We start from the raw sequence: 17,229 nt of genomic DNA, 5'->3' as shown, positions 1-17,229 counted from the left end.
TGGAACTTATATTGTTTTTGTTAGCTGCCCTCGAGTCAACTCCAACACATGTGGATGAGACATCTCCAAGAATCCCTATCCTCCACTGCCTTGCCCAGATCCTGCAAGCTCTTGCCCATAACCCCCCTGATCAAGTCTATCCATCTGGTCTGTGGTCTTTCTCTCTTTCTTCTACCCTCAACCTTTCCTAGTACAATAGTTTCAACTCGATCATTTTTGCTTCCAAGGAGTGCTCTGGTCTGCTCTGTTCAAGAACCCATTTATTTGTCTTCTTGGCTGTCCATGGTAGCCTAAATATTCTTCTCCAGCACCACATTTCAAATGAGTTGATTTTCTTTCTGTCTGCTTCCTTCACTATTCAGCTCTCACATCCATATGTGGTAACTGGGAATACAATGGCCGGGACAATTCTGACTTTAGTGCTTAGTTGTATGCCTTTGCTCTTCAGTATCTTTTCCAGTTATTTCATAGCTGCCCTTCCCATTCCTAATCTTCTTCTTATTTCTTGACTGCTGTCTCCATTTTGTTCAATGTTTGATCCTAGATATAGGAATTCTTTAACTATTTCAATGTCCTCGTTGTCTAGATTGAATTTGTGTATTTCTTCTGTGCTCATTATTTTTGTTTTCTTTATGTTCAGCATCAGGCCTGCCTTTGCTCTTTCATCTTTGACCTTCCTTAGTAACTGTTATAATTCCTTAATATCTTTTGCTAATATGGTGTCATCTCCATATCTTAGGTTGTTCATGTTCATTTCTCCTATCTTCACTCCTCCTTTTTCTGATTATAATTCTGCTTTTTTTGTGTTTTCAGCGTATAAAATTACAAGTAGGGAGACTGGATGCAGCCTTGCCCCTTTGCCTATTGGAAACCACTCTGTTTCTCCAAATTCTGTTCTGACAGTGGCCTCTTGTCCTTGGTACAGATTCCTCATCAGGACTATCAGATGTAGTGGCACCCCCATGTTTTTGAGTGTATTCCATAGCTTTCCGTGATCTATACAATCAAATGATTTGCTGTAATCTGTGAAACATATGTTGGTTTTTTTAAAAAATTGTTTGGTGCGCTCCATTAGCCATTGTATGTTTGCAATGTGGTCCTACTGCCTCTTCCTTTTCTGAATCCTGCTTGCATCTTTGGGATTCCTCTCTCTCCATGTATGGTTGGAGTCTATGCAGCAGAATTTTGAGCATTATTTTGCTTTCATGTGAGATTAGTGCTATTGTCCTATAGTTGCCGCAGTCTTTTGTATCTCCTTTTTTGTGGGTTGATATTTGTATTGAGCAATTCCAGTCTGTTCGCCACCTCTTTGTTTTCCATATTTGTTGGCATATTTTAGTTAGCACTAAGTTGCATCTGTCTGTGTGCATTGTAGCAGTTCAATTGGGATATCATCAGCTATTTTTCCCATTGCCTTTATTGTAGATTCCACTTCACTTTTTAGAATTTGGGGTTCATCTTCATATGGCTTCTATATTTACTCTATAAGTAATTACACAGTCGCCCCCTCCTAATTCGCGGATCTCAGATCCGCACCCTTGATTACCTGGAGAGGGGCAACCTCTGCTGTCTCCAGTCATGTGCATGCCTGGCACACACCCCTTTTGAGCCTATGAGGCTTGAACATGCACAAGCCTCTGTCTGAGGGGAGGGGTCCGGCATGGATCACCCATGAAAATGGAGGACCAACTGTAGTTGGACTTTATTCAGTGTTGGAAGTTTGCTACTGCAACAGTGTGGTCAAGCACAAGTGGGGAAACAATCTCCCTTTGCCACCAACAGGCGCCTGAGAACACCAAAACCTGCCCCAGAGTGCAGGATGGGGAAATCATCCTGATGTTGTCTGGATGTGGCTCTTATGACTTTAGGAGGGGAAAAGAAGGAGATTTTATAACAAGCACCGCTGTCATGTTGGATTTAGCCTTTTGTATGAATCAATTTATCAAATAACATTTAGGTACATCTTTTAAAACAGCTAGCTATTTTAAGATTGTAATGGCTATGCTTTATGAACAAATTTTATTTTTAAGACTGTGGCTTTTTAGTTGCAGTTATTGCATGCAATTAATAACAGTAACATATTACTGTATGCTTTCAAGTAATTTTTGATTTATGGCAACCCTAAGGTGAATCTATCTGGGATTTTCTTGGAAAGATTTGTTCAGAGTGACTTTTCCTTTGCCCTCATTGGAGGCTGAGAGAATGAGTTGCACAAGGTCATCCAGTGGGTTCCCATGGCTGAGTAGTGATCCCAATCCTGGTCACCCAAAATCATAGTCCAACACTCAACCATTACACCATACTGGCTCTCTGTGTAACATATGCATATGATTATTCTCATCAAATGCACCATACATCAAACAAAATGAGGAGGACAGCACATACATCTGTGTTAGCAGTGCACAAATACCTACCTTGCTTGGACTAGTGTGTATGTGTGAACATACATGCATATGTATAGTCGCCCCTCCTTTTTCGTGAAGGATCCATTCCGGAACCCCAGGTGAAAATGAAAAAAACCACACATATTTAAGCCCTATTTGCCTGAATGGAGGCACATTCCTGTGGGAATGTGCAGGCACGCGCCCCATTTTAACTCCTTCCATTTGCCCCCTGTGGATAATCAAATAAAAAATGGAGGGAGGACTGTACAAGCATTCTCAACTTCTGCAAGACTGTATTTCAGTATCAAGCTAAGGGTTCTTTAAAAAAAAAACTTTCACTGTTTGAGGTCTATGTGCTCCTCTTTTGCTCTTTCCAAAATGTGCTTTTAATGAAGCAATACATCAGGTTATATGACATATGTTATTATGTACACTACATATTAATTCAGGTTCTATGACATATTTTATTGCACACACCAAACAAGAGAAAACCTGGCTCCCCAATCAAACCGAAATTATATCTAAATGAGCATGAGCTGCCGGTCTATATACAAGAAATCTGGCCTGAATTTTTTCAGGTGTTTAATTAAGGCTGAAAAAGAAACTGTTATATAATTTTGCCTAAAAAATCATCTTTCTATCTCTTCTCTATATGTATTTGATAAAGACTGGAACTGAGATAAGAACTGGGTTGACAGGCATGAAGACAAACTGAATATTATACTAGCTTCAAAAGTTCTACCTGCTGAAGAAACTACAGTACATACTCAAATCTGTTCCAGCATCCCACAGCTTTAGCCAACTATGCCACGTTTCCAAATTATTCTTCATAATAATGTGTGTTTCCAGAAAAGAGTTTTCTCCCTACCAACCATTTTTTTTTTATTTGGGGAAGATGGAGAACAGTGATGGCTTCTATCTGTATCCCTTCTCTGTTTCCCTCATGTAACTTCATACATACAGGGGTACAAGGCAGGGGTATAAATCAAAATGATGAAGATGAAGATGATGAACAAGTCCACCATGTCTTTAAACTAGTAACACTAGGAGTCCTCCATCTGGAAGCACCAATTAAGGCCAAAATGCAGAATTTAAAGGAGGAGAAGAGAGAAGCTTTGAAAACCTCCCTAGAAATGGGAACAGTGGTGCATTGGCTTAATTGCACTGTAGGAATATATTTAATATTTAACTTGTGACAAATAATCCCATGATTTCACTGGAATTACCCATGTGGTTAAAGTTAAATAAGATTTATGCTGAAGTCACATTTCTGAAGTACTTTCAAGTATTTAATATACAAAAATGTATGAAGATACAGACTGGACATTGTTCATCTAATTTAATTAGATTACTGAATGTCTTAGATACAAAGTGTCCCCAGTCAGTGAACTGGCCAAAAAACCAAATCACTACATCCTTCTGTTCACATATAGATTTGATTCCAAATCACCCATCCTCAATGCAGTCTCCTTCACTGCACCAGCACCATTCTGGAGAGTCTCCCCAAACCTGGCTTTTCCAGAAGCAGGCATACTAAATCCAATTCTTACTCCCTGATTTTCCAGAAAGGCTTAGTGCAACTGTAACATAACTCATAACTCACTTCAAATGCTACCTAAGATGGAAAGAATTTCAGGCAAATGCATTTATCCTGCCTCATTCATAAAACACAGGCAGAGCAGATATGCTGTCATGTAAATAACAGGGTCCTAAAGCAGAGTGAAGAAAGCATTCCTCTACAATCAAGAGGAAATGAAGGGAAGTACACTTGTCCCTCCATATTCGCTAGGGTTAGGGGCACAGGACCCCTATGAATATGGAAAAAACATGAATAACAAAAACACCATGTTTTTACCTGAGAGGACACCTCTCTAGGAATCTCTAGGTCCTCCAGTGCAACTCTGTGGTCAACGTCTGACAGACACTGACTATAGAACTGCATTGGAGGAGCTAAAATGCCTAGTAGAGTATTCTCTCTAGGGATCTCTAGGTCTTTCAGTACAACTTTTAGTTAAAGTTGACCATAGAGTTGCACTGGAGGACCTAGATATTTATAGAGAGAACATATTAATCAAATCCGTGAATAATCAAATCCGCTAATATCAAAGCCACAAATATGGAGGGATGAGTGTACATTTGAGATGTCTCCAAATGAAAGCTATTTTATTGGACAACTTCCCCCACACAGCAGTAAAAGACACATAGGGGCTCGACAGATGGTTCCGTGCCGCCCGTCTTTGTCCCGAGTTGGTGCTGCAGTAGCCGCATGCTGCAGCACCAACGCGCTGCCAAAAAGAAGCTGCCTAGAGCAGCTTCTTTTTTAAAGCACTGCAAACAGGAAAGAGCACTGCCATGATGCCACTTCTTGTCTGTGACATCTGGACGCTGTGCGGCACTTGCGTCATCATGGTGCCCCCTGTGTGGATGGGAGGCCACCATGATGGCGCTGGCACCATACACTAGGGTTCAGGAGTATGTGGTTGCTGCGTGCTCCCCAACGATGGACTTATTCCACTGAACTATACCTACCAGTATCCTACTAATATCCAGGCACCCCCTTCTGTTGTCATATTTGGAATTAGGGTATGTCACATCATAAGAGAAAAAGCACATGGTAAAAAGCCAGAAAAAATACAGGAACTGTCCAATATTTCATCACTATTTCAAGGAACTAAGGACAGCAAATAGTAATTCACTGTTTACTCAGAACAAAGCACTTGAGCCAAAGTTCAATTGACAATAATTGCCCTTGGACCCTTTGTTTTTATAGCCAATATTTAGTTATTATACCTAAAGTAGTACATTAAACCTTGAAGTGCAACCCTGAATTAAAGCCAGAGGACTAAGCCATCTCCACAATATCCTTTGTGAATATTTTATTTACATAATGTAGTGCAATTAAATCAAGGGGAACTTTCACACTACACACTTATAGCATTATGATTCCACATTAACTGGTATGATTCCATTCTACCAATATGGAAACCCAGGATTTACAATTGAATCCGTCCTTTGAGGAAAATCAGAAAAAGCGATTATGGAGTGGATTATAGAAGCCATGCAATTTATTAAACCAGTAAAAAACACCCAGTGAAAAACCTGTGGCCTCAACTGTAGGTGGAAGGATGTTATTCTAAGCAAGAGGTCTATTCACTGGAAGATGATAAGGGAGAGATCTGATATATGTATTTCTGAGATGATAAGCCTTCTTCCTGCTTAGTTGCTACATCAACCAGAAAGCCTCTCCAATTCTAGTTTTTAAGTGTGTTTGTGCATACATAAAAAGGGGGGAGGGGGCAGAAACCCACATTGCTATATTGAATTAGTCTAAGGGCACAGGTGCTTTGCAGAGCATCCATCCATACAATTATCTTTTTCCTTGCACACCCTGCCCTTACTCAGCATCAATTTCACCTTCCCTTTCTTCTTTGAAGTCTATTTAACTTAAGGATGTAAGAGCAATGTTCAGTCAGACCAAATGCCTACTCTTGTCTAGAACTGTTCGCACCATGGCCAAATGCCATGGTCAAAACAGATGACTCTATACTCATCCCTCCACATTCATGGGGCCAAGGACCCTTATGAAAGTGGAAAAACTGCAAATATGTGTCCCCCCCCCCCCCCAGGAATAACTTAGTGTCATCTCCCACTAAGAGCACCACCCATATCCTCCCCTACATTTCCAAAGTGTTTCCACTTTCAAACTGATGTTAACAATCATGACTACAAAAAACTCACCTTCTCTCCTCCTCTGCATCTTCCCCCTCCTTCCTGGCCTGACATAAGCAACATCGTGTCTCCCCACTTTGACAAACTTTGCATTCTCCTCATTTCCAAAGTCTTTCCACTCTGAATCCCATGTTTGCAGCCATCACCACAAAGGGAAGATAAGATGTTGCTTTTATATGGCCAGGAGAGAAGGAGGAAGAGTGGAGAAAAACTGGATCCTCAAACACTGGATTCAAAGAGAAGGTCTTTGGAAATGAGGAGGATACAAAGTTTGGCAAAGCAGGGTAACGTATGGTGTTAGTTCTGGCTGGCTGGGAGGAAGGATGAGGAGGAGAGGGTAACGAGGTTGACCTTGTTAAGCAGCAGCTACAAAGTCACAAGTAGTCAAAACTGCAAATCTGAAATTTGTGAATGTGGAGGGTTGACTGTACACTGCGACCGCATTTTACGTGGGTGCGTCATACACAGCTTTCAACATACGCTGAAAGCCGCGCTGAAAGAGCCCATCTCGCATCCCAGAAGAATTAATGGGGCGCGCACCCATGACATGAGTCCCAGTACTTCCTATGGGGCTCCAGCATACGCTGATTTCCCCTTACGCGGACGGATCCGGGACAGATCCTCACATATGGGGAGGGCCCTCTGTAAAAAACCCCATGAGCATAAGGGCATAGCCTCATGTTACCATGGATGTCCCTAAGGAAAGTGGATCTGATCACTGTACCTCCCAATTAAACTCAGTAAAATGTAACAGCTGGTCTATTTCTAAGTGTCTGGTTTAGAGAACACACAACAGTGATCTTTTACCAACTGCACAAACTTCCAGTTTGCTTCTGAGCTTAATTCAAGGTATTGATTTTGGTCTATAAACCCTTAAACAACTTGGGCCCAGCATAGCTGAAAGATTACCACTTCCCATTTAAACCTGCCTAAAGTTTTAGGCCCTGTCATGTGTCTCACCACCACAAGAGACTAGGTTGTTAGCAGGACTTTTTCTTTCATGATATTCTGACTATGGAACTCTCTCTCAAGGGAACTCTGGCTGACTCCATCACCCCTTAGTTTCTGGTAGAAAGATAAGATTCGAATATGTTATGTATCCTGTGACTCTCAAAACCACACTGCTCTGATTATTTTAACGGTATGTGATATTTTTAAAAACCTACTTTTGAAGAAGATGTTTTAATCTGTTCTTAAATCTTTTTATCTAAAAGATAAAATACATCTGCTAAAAAATATTTAAAAACTGATTAAAGCTCCTTTATCTAGTATACATCTGCTCAGAGGACCGAGTGTGGTGCAATGCTTTGAGTGCTGAACAAGATAGCCTCAACAGACCAGCGATAAATGCTGGCTTGAGGACAGAGTGTGGGTATGGTGTCCATACAATGCACACCCTGATGCTGTCCTGACACTGTCATCATACTGTACGCCCAACCATACTTTTTGTGGCTCCTTTTTGCACCTTGGAAAGGCCAGATAGGGGCCATGGTGTGTAGTTGCCATGGCCCCAATCCAGTGAAGAAAGAGGCAGCTGTAGGCCACCCCTTAGGGACTGTATGTTCAGCCCCTAAGACATTGGGAGTTCAGGGCACAAAGCCCCACTCAGCCATGGAAACCCACTGAGTGGCATTGGGCAAGTCATAGCCTCTGAGGAAGGCAAAGGCAAACTCTCTCTGAACAAATCTTGCCATGAAAATCCTGTGATACGACCACCTTAGAGTCGCCATAAATTGGAAATGACTTGAAGGCATACAACAAGAACATTTAGGCCTGTTACAGGCCTGTTACAGACAGGCCAAAATAAAGCTGCTTCGAGTCACTTTAGAGGTATGGTATTTCAATGATGCATGCATCCTAAGAGTCCAAAAGCCGTACCAAAGCCACGCTCCAGTCCTAAGGACTGGAGTGCTGCTTTGGTGTGGCTTTTGGACTCTTAGGACTCATGCATCATTGAAATACCATACCTCCAAAGTGACTCGAAGCAGCTTTATTTTGGCCTATCTGTAACAGGCCACAGACTGCCAAAATAAAGCTGCTTCGGGTCTCTTTGGAGGTATGCTATTTAAATGATGCATGGGTCCTAAGAGTCCGGAGGTTGCGCCAAAACCACACTCCATTCCTAAGCATTGGAGTGCAGCTTTGGTGCAGCTTCCGGATTCTTAGGATGCATGCATCATTTAAACAGCATACCTCCAAAGAGACCTGAAGCAGCTTTATTTTGGCAGTCTGTAACAGGCCTTAGTCAGGGGCCCTGGCAAGCTGAGAGACAATGAATGAATGAATGAATGAATGAATGCCTTATATACTGGAAATAATGACCATCCATGATGGCCTCATCTTCCATGAATGCTTCTATTCCCCTTGAAAGCATCCAAGTTGGTGGTTGCAAATATATCCTGTGTTACAGTTTGACAATGCACTATGAGAAGGACTATCAGGTATAGACACAATATCCCAAGCAATACATAAATGACAGCTGAAACTTAACATAGCATAACTTGCAGAACATTTTAGAAACATAGTGCATTCAGTCTTTCATACTTTTGAAAAAGGTTTTCCCTAGTTTTCCCTAGTTTATTAATGACAAAGCTATTCATAATATAGGAGCCCTGGTGGTCAAATGCCTGAACTGCAGCCACTCACTCATAAACCACAAGGTTGTGAGTTCAGTACCAGGGACTCCAGGGTTGACTCAGGCTTGCATCCTTCCAAGGTCACGAAAATGAGTACCCAGCTTGTTGATGGTAATTAATTTACACATTGTAAACTGCTTAGGGAGTGCTTAAGTGCACTGATAAGTGGTATAGAAAGGTATTTACTATTGCTATCTTTGGGAAACCATAAAAGCATCATCTGCTATCAACATCTATACTGAAAGTTATCGGAGGGCTCTTCTATATCAGCATAACAAGGACTCAACAGAGAAAAGTCAATTAGATAAATCCCCACATGTCCAAAGAACATTTGACACAGACCACTTGACTAAGTGTTGCACTAAATTCTGCCAACCACAGAACTTTTTTTCAAACTCTTTTAGGAGGGAGGCACTATGTCCTTCATACCAAATTTAATGCTAGCCTAGAATGGAGAGAACTACAGCCATTTTGTCGACAGAACAATATCATAAGGTTTGATTCCATGAAACAAAATCAAGGGAGCTTTGAACTCTGCTAAATTACCCTACACAATCATCTAGATCCAAAAACCTGCAAGCACAGTTGTAGGCTGCACATCTGTCACTCCATTCCTAGACTTTCCCTCCCAGCTATGACCACCCCTGCCTCAAACAAGGGCAGACTGGTGAGAAGGGCCAGGGTGTGGGCATCATTTTCTGATGTCTGCTCAATCATCAAATGTCTCAAGTGCCAAGAGAAAAGTATACATAAAGAGTGCTGCCCTTTAACCAGCTGGCTGTTGAACTCTTGCTCCACTGGTGTAATCTGCATGGGAAAGCTCATTTTCCAGTACAGATTTCTGTCCCTGGCTGAGGGTCATTGTGTCATGGGTTGAGAGGGAATACAAATAATCTGTCTCCGCTTTATATGTTTTACACATGCCATAACCCTCTGCATATATAACTATATTATCCTGGATTTCTGCTCTCTGTGAAAGCTACTACAAATGGTTAGAACAACCTTTTAATCAAACATTAACTCCACAATCTTTGTATGAACAAGTGCATTGTTGCTTTCTCAAGGTCACTTAAATCAATCAATACACTTGGATGTAACAAAAGTGGTTTTTAGGCATCCTGTGCTCAAATGTAAATTCTAATAATAAGTATGTGTATCAGTAGGTATCTTGCAATTTCATTCAAACTGATGGATACTAATAGCATCCCTTAATTGAAATTAAAATAGTAACCATTACAGTGGAAGGGTTTTTTAAAAAAAACAAAGGAAAGGAACATTAAAAAAATAAAATGAATATGGTACTACACTGAAGAGAACAAAATTTTGGCAAGCTGCAATGAGCTTTAGTCTACCAATGACATACTAGCAAAGGTGTCACTATTTCATTCATCCCTGTGGACAAGTTTAGATTTTATAGGATTTCAGAATTACCGATAAGGGATACTCAACCTGTACTATACTGTACCAAGAGACCAGCCCACTAGGTAGTCATTTAGTTCAATAATAATATTTCTTTTTTGAGGAACTCTCTATAATTTTCACACAATTGCAAAATTAATACAAAAATTAAATGACCATTTTGAAAATGATGCTGAACCCAATATTCAAAGACCCTCATATTATTGTTGATGAAAGAATACTTGATCTGATTCTATATCCATATATATCACTGAGTGCTCTAGGTGTATCGTGGAAGCCATACTTCTCTGCATTTACTATATGAAACTAATCTTCTGTCCCTATAATCTTTTATTGCTATATTGTTCAGTTTTTCCCTTACTGTTGCCTGACTTGATGCATAATTCAAAAATGGATTGCCTTTAGTTGATAAAATACAGATCTTAACTTAATTTTAATTGTACTTGCTTGCCAAAGGGCAGCTTTTATTAATTTATACATTTGGTTGTGTATTTGTCTTATACTTCTCCAAAAACAAAAAATCCTAACACAAAGAGTATCACAAGCAGATTAATGTATCCTCGCCAATATCCTAAGTGCATTTTTCTCTGAAATAAAATCTGCTAATTCCAATGGTTAGTTTGGAAGTGTGTCTCTTCCATTCCTGAGTCAAAGCCAAGCAGATAACTCTGTTTTACTCACCTCCACCATAGGTAGCAGCCAACATAATTGAAGACACCCATGCAATGTCACTGTACGATGTGTCAAAGAAATCCTGGATTTCTTTGAAGAAGATTGCTATGCTTTTAGGGAAAGCATAAGAAAATCCAATAGATACGAATGCTCCAATCAGTACCGCCCATCCCCATCCTCCATCTGGAGGGGTATGGGCCAGGCCTCTTTCTGCTGGAGGTGGCATGTCAGTGCTAAGTTAAGCCCCTGTGAGTACTTCTCTGGAAACCCTGGAAAACAAAGTACACACTCACAATCAGCTTGTAACACATTCCTATTCACTGTATCGTATTCCTGGACACAATTCAAAGTGCTAGTTCTAAAATGGGTCTGAAATCTGGATGTCTGACAAACAGCTTGTTTTATTGTAATCCTGCACAAGAATTAGGGTTTTAGGAAGCCATGCTTGGTGTGATACCTGGGAGTCCATCCATTGATCAGGGCCTTCTCCCGAGCTAACAAAGCGTTAACTGTGGGAGAGAGGGGGGTATTGTGACTTTATGATGCCACTGCAGATGTGAGGGCAACTGTCCATCTGTTGGGCAACAGATGGGCTTTGGGGGAATACCTTCTATATGGCTGCTGAGAGAGAGGCCAGAGAGGCCTGAGAGCAGAAGAAGGCCTGACGGAGAGCAAAGCCTCAGCATATCGTCCTGTCTCTTATAAGTTTATCTCATGGCACTTGCAGGAATGGGAATGGAATGGAATGACACGGAACAAGGACTGAATGGGTGTTACCACATGGGAGAATGCCACCGATGCTACTGGGTGTGCCCAAGCCATTCCCCATCCATTTCAGGATGGGGAATGGCTTGGGGACTCCCGGTGACATCAGTAGTGTTCTCCCATGTGGTAACACCTGTTCTCCCCTTGTTCCGTGTCGTTCCATTCCATTCCCTTTCTTGTAAGTGCCGCGCAATAAACGTATTAGTCAGGGAGGGAGGTTTGGGGTATGTTTAGCTGACATGATTATCATTTTGGAATTGATCCTTTAAGCTGTGCCTGGAGGACCAGTTGTCCTCCATGTTTTGCTCTTTAATGTTCATTACTTCATAATAAACCTTTTCCTTCATACTCTGCCTCTTTATTCATTCTTTTTCACAGCTTTAGCTTGGCCAGTGTCTATTCTGGTTGCAGGTTACCAGGAGAAGGCCCAGCAATGTCCGAATTCATTGCTGGAGTGTGACAGGTTAAATTATTGGGTGGTGGCACCAAGTTGTTTGGGAGATTAAAGTTGTCTCAAGAGGTCCCATCCAGCTCATCAGGAGTGGACTGGGACCATAGAGAACCTTCCCATGTTGGCATTGGGTTCCTCTGCTTTTGTCTTACTCCCTGGGAGGGAATTTAATACAGGGTAGGAAGCAAAGAAACATCACACTTTAACTGCCATGGCTCAGTACCATGGAATTTCTGGTATTTATAGTTTGTTGTGGCACCAGAACTCTCTAACAGAGAAGGCTAAATATCTCACAAAATTACAAATCTTAGAATTCCATAGCATTGAGTCATGGCAGTTAAAGTGGTGCCAAACTGGGTTATTTCTGCAGTGCAGATGCAGCCTGAGTGAACCTGAGTCAGTCACTTTCTTCAATCCTGACCTAACCCACAGAGTTGATATGACGATAAAATGAGGTGAAAAGCCACTCTGGGCTTATTAGATGAAAGGCAGAGATAAATGTAACTATTGCTGAAGATATTGTACTTCGGACATATCATGAGACTTGTAGAAAATATGATAATATTGATAATATTAATATTGTTATATTGATAATGTTTGGTAAACTGGGAAGCAGTAGGGAAAAAAGAAGCCTTCATTACAGGTGGATAGATTTGTTCAAGGAAGCCATGGCCCTGAGTTTGCAGGACCTAAGCAGGGCTATAGATTGTTGAGGTCTCATTCATAGGGTTACCACGAATCAAGGCCAACCTGATGACAATTAACAACAACAAACAAACAAATAAATAAATGTTTAATTAATTTCTATCCCGCCTTTCTCCCCGAAGGGACCCAAGGCAGCTCTTAATACTGTTTTCAACAGTATAGTGGTAACATTTGTTGTTTCTATTATTGTCACCAACATCATCAAGAAGAATAGAATCACAGAATCATAGAGTTGGAAGAGACTTCAAAAGCCATTCAATCCAACCCCTTGCAATGCAGGAACTCACAATCAAAACACCCCCAACAGATGGCCATTCAGCCAGGGACATAGCCAAGGGGGGGTATCTTGGGGTCCGGACCCCCCCCCCTTCCATTAGAAAAATGAATGGTGTGTGCTGCTGCGCCGCCACACCCAAGCCCCATTATAATGGTGGCACTTAGTCTGGACCCCCCCCCCTTCCTAAAATCCTGGCTACGTTCCTGATTCAGCCTGTTGAAAAACTCCCAAAGAAGGAGACTCCATCACACTCTGAGGAAGCGTGTTCCACTGTCACACAGTTTTTGCTGCCAGGAAGTTCTTCCTAATATTTAGGTGGAAGCTCTTTTCCTGTAGTTTGAATCCACTGCTCTGAGTCCTATTCTCTGAGGCAGCAGAAAGCAAGCTTGCTCCATCCTCAATATGACAGCCCTTCAAATATTTAAATAGGGCTATCATATCACCTCTTAACCTTATCTTCTCCAGGCTAAACATACCCAGCGTCTTAAGCCACTTGTAATTGAACATGGTTTCAGCCCTTTCATCATTTGGTCACCCTCCTCTAGACCTGCTTCAACTTATTTTTTCTTTTCTTCTCTTTAAGGAGGAGCGTCCTTGTCAGTGGCTGAGAGCACAATTCTAGACCTGTTTCAATTTAATAATAGTAGGAAATTATTCATATTAATATTAAACTGTTAATATTAAAGTACTACTAATAAAAATTACTGTTGTTGTGCATGTTTTTAAAGTAAAAGCTCACTTCTGAAACTCCAGATAGTAGGAAGGAGATAATTTTAAAACCCCTAATAGAATCAAAACACATTTCTCTTAAACTAACAGCAAAACTCTGATTGATCCCAATGTATTCGGATCACATTTTTGTACCTCCTATAAAATTGCTGTTAAAACCAGTTCTGGCTCTCTAGGCAACAGCTCTTGAGCAAGGGTGATGGACTAAAGATTTAAATCAGGATAGGAATCTAATACAATCAGTTCAGTTTTTCCCAAGAGCTGCTTCCCAAGCTGTACTTTAAATAAAAAAGTGTCATTTAAAGATTCATGCAAACATCACCTAAGGAAGGCTACATGTGTTTATCGTTTTCCTGTAAATACACATGTACAACCAAAAGCTTAAGAAATGTTTTGTATCACACTAAAGAGACATATGTTTTCTGCCACAGTTATTACATTCCACCTCCTCTCCTCCCTGCCTCCCCACTGAATTAACTGAGTAAAAACTACTTTTGCATTTCAGTTTGTAGCAATGGAAGTAAGCTGAGGTCAAAGAGAGTAAGTGGGAGGAGGAGGAGACACAAACTGGGGCATTTTTAAAACTGCTGAAAAATTGTGGTGACAGAGGATTAATTGGGACATTTGGAGGTTATGCTGTCATATCGTAGGCATGCATACCATTACATTAAGTAAAAGGAGACATGCCTCAAAATTGCTTAAAAGATGCATCTTTATTTGCTATAAAAGCACAATGCCTTTCAGCCTAAGGCCTTCTTCAATATGCCACTTCAAAACAGAGCTGAAGAAGTTTCTGTGTCAGGAAATCCAAGACCACTTACAGTGGGCCCTTGGTATCCGCTGCGGTTTGGTTCCAGTAGCCCCCATGGATACCAAAATCTGTGGATGCTCAAGTGATTTTATATACATTTGAAAAGTAAATTGTTGTTGTTGTTCTTATGTGCCTTCAAGTCATTTCAGACTTATGGCAACCCTAAGGCAACGCTAACATGGGGTTTTCTTCACAACTTTTTCAGAGGGGATTTGCCACTGCCATCCTCTGAAGCTGAGAGAGTGTGACTTGTCCAAGGTCACCCAGTGGGCTTACATAGCCGAGCAGGGATTAAAACACTCAAGCCACTATATCAGGTTGCTATTTCCTAAAATGGTATAAAATAGAATAAAGATTTTGCTATAGGAAACAGCAAAATCAAGGTTGCTTTTTGGAATTTATACACTTTTGGAATATTTTCAAGCTGTGGATAGTTGACTATGTGGAAAAACAAATCTGTGGATGTGGGGGGAGGCAAAGTGTAGTGGCAAAATGAACACCATTTATGTCCTATTTGCCTTCCATAAAAGCACAAGATGGCGTATGTGCAGGAGATAGTGGGAAGTTTCTCATCTTGGCATTACTACCAAACTTACTACTTAGCTCCAGCAATGCAGCTGCATCATCTTGTCCTGAAAACTGTGAAACTATGCTGGAGAAAAGGCTGTTACAGTTGGAAAAGAAGCTGTCTCTAATTCAAATAGCATCTGCGCAATCTGCCAGCTCATTAAGCAATGCTTACACTGCACATAGTATCAAGCTATAGCTTGGAGAAGAAACATGTTGCACACAACAAACCACACTTTTACACATCTGAAAAACTGTGTCTTGACTCAGTTCAATTTATAATTTTTCACTGCTGTTCTGTCCCAAGGGTAGGGGTGCTGGACAGCAAGATGCAAAATTAATACTCCTGAAGAAGAAAGTTGTTGTGTGTCTTTAAGTTGTTTCTGACTTATGGTGACCCTAAGGTAAACCTATCACATGGTTTTCTTGGCAAATTTCTTCAGGGGGCGAGTGTCATTGTCATCCTCTGAGACTGAGAGAATATGACTTGCCCAAGGTCACCCAGTGGGTTTCCATGGCTGAGCCAGGATTCAAACCTTGGTCTCCCAGCATGCTCCCAGTCCAGTGCTCAAACCACAACACCATGCTGGCCACAAAGTGCCTGCCCTAAAAACACTGAGATCAGCACTTAAGATAACACTCAGTTCATTCATTCAGTGTGAGTCTTGCTTAGTAGGTACTAACAATTGGACTTAGCCCCATGTTGTGAGACATGCTGTATAGCGCATGAGACAATCAGATTAGTGCCAAAGGGAGCTCAGACTGCACATAGTACTGAAGTCACAAAAGGCCAGCAAAACTGAAGGTATGACTTAATTCAGGGATGACAGAAGGGGTGGATTTAAGCAGGAAGGGTTAAATCATAAGTTTATCACACTGGGGCTAATTTTGGCATTAAAGAGAGATTAAAGCGCATTTAAAGCATCCTGCAAATAAAGCGACAACGGCAAGTAATTGTATAACGGATTATCACAAGCAATTTCACAAATAATGTGATATTGGAAATGCATTGTTGCTGAAATCCCAAAAGTAAAAAGATGTGTGTTAATGCTTCTTTGCAATCACTTTAATGGCAGGTTTCGTGTGATGCCATGTGACATTGTTACGCGTAATTACACAATTTTGATGCACTGCTGAATTCCATAGGCTCTGTGTGTGTGAAATCCCCTCTTGAGAAACCTGCCAAGCAAACCTTGACTTAGCATCACTATAAGTAAAAAAACAACTTGGAGGCAAACAACAACAATGCCAAACCATGGGTACATATGGGCCATGGGTGTTGGGGTGGAAATGAAATTTACCTCATGTTTGGGATATTGTTGTGCTATTGTTGCTGTGTGCTTTCAAGGGGTTTTCTTGGCTAGTTTCTTCAGAGGGACTTTGCCATGACCATCCTCTGAGGCTGAGAGAGTGTGACACACCCAGAGTCTGGCTGATCAGCAAAACTAAAGGAATGACTTAATTCAAGGATGACAGAAGGGGTGGAATTCAAAGATATAGCTATGTTAGTCTGTAGAATCGGTACGTAGAGAGATCTTGTATTATCTTTATGACTAACGGAAAGAAAGAAGTTGGTGGCATGAGCTTTCATAGACTTCAGTCTGCTTCCTCAGATGCATTGGGTTTAAGCATGCAAGGCAGAAAAGGCTTTATATGCCAAACCCCCTCTGAAGAAGCCTCCAAGAAAACCCTATCACAGCATCGCCCTGTCAAAAACTTGAAGGCATCCAACAACAACAGCAACAAATGGCAAACCAAGGGGGCAAATGGGTGACTGGAGACGGAGGGGGTGAAGGAAATATTCCCTCTTCTTGTTGTGTGCCTTCAAGTCCTTCCGAAGGAGAAACTTCTTGGTAAGCTTCTTCAGAGGGGCTTTGCCATGGCCATCCTGTGAGGCTGAGAGAGTGTGACATGGCCAGAGTCTGGGTGACCAGCAAAACTGAAGGTGTGACTCAGTTCAAGGATGACAGAGCGGGGGGGGGGGGGGTTAAGCAGGCAAGGTGGAATAGGGTCTGCGTAAGTCAAAAACTTGGAGGCACCCAACAACGGGACAGACTAAAACACATGGCAGTCCCCTTGCCCAC

At 41.4% G+C, this 17,229-nt stretch overlaps 1 protein-coding gene across 1 annotated transcript in view; it reads right to left on the bottom strand.

Moving 5' to 3' along the window:
• Window positions 1-11,066, bottom strand: part of LOC149321302 (monocarboxylate transporter 2-like) — a 37,046-nt gene extending 25,980 nt beyond the window's left edge. Inside the window, exon 1 of the mRNA XM_089519244.1 lies at window positions 10,850-11,066. Coding sequence (XP_089375370.1) covers window positions 10,850-11,066 — 217 coding nt within the window. The remainder of the gene's footprint in view (window positions 1-10,849) is intronic.
• Between the last annotated feature and the right edge of the window lie 6,163 nt (window positions 11,067-17,229).

Source organism: Sceloporus occidentalis, unplaced genomic scaffold, assembly GCF_023333645.1.
Source record: "Sceloporus occidentalis isolate IW3139 unplaced genomic scaffold, rSceOcc1.0.p SCAF_1, whole genome shotgun sequence".
In the NCBI taxonomy this organism is placed as follows: domain Eukaryota; kingdom Metazoa; phylum Chordata; class Lepidosauria; order Squamata; family Phrynosomatidae; genus Sceloporus; species Sceloporus occidentalis.
The sequence above is the reverse complement of the archived record's forward strand: the minus strand, read 5'-3'. Positions and strand labels throughout refer to the sequence as shown.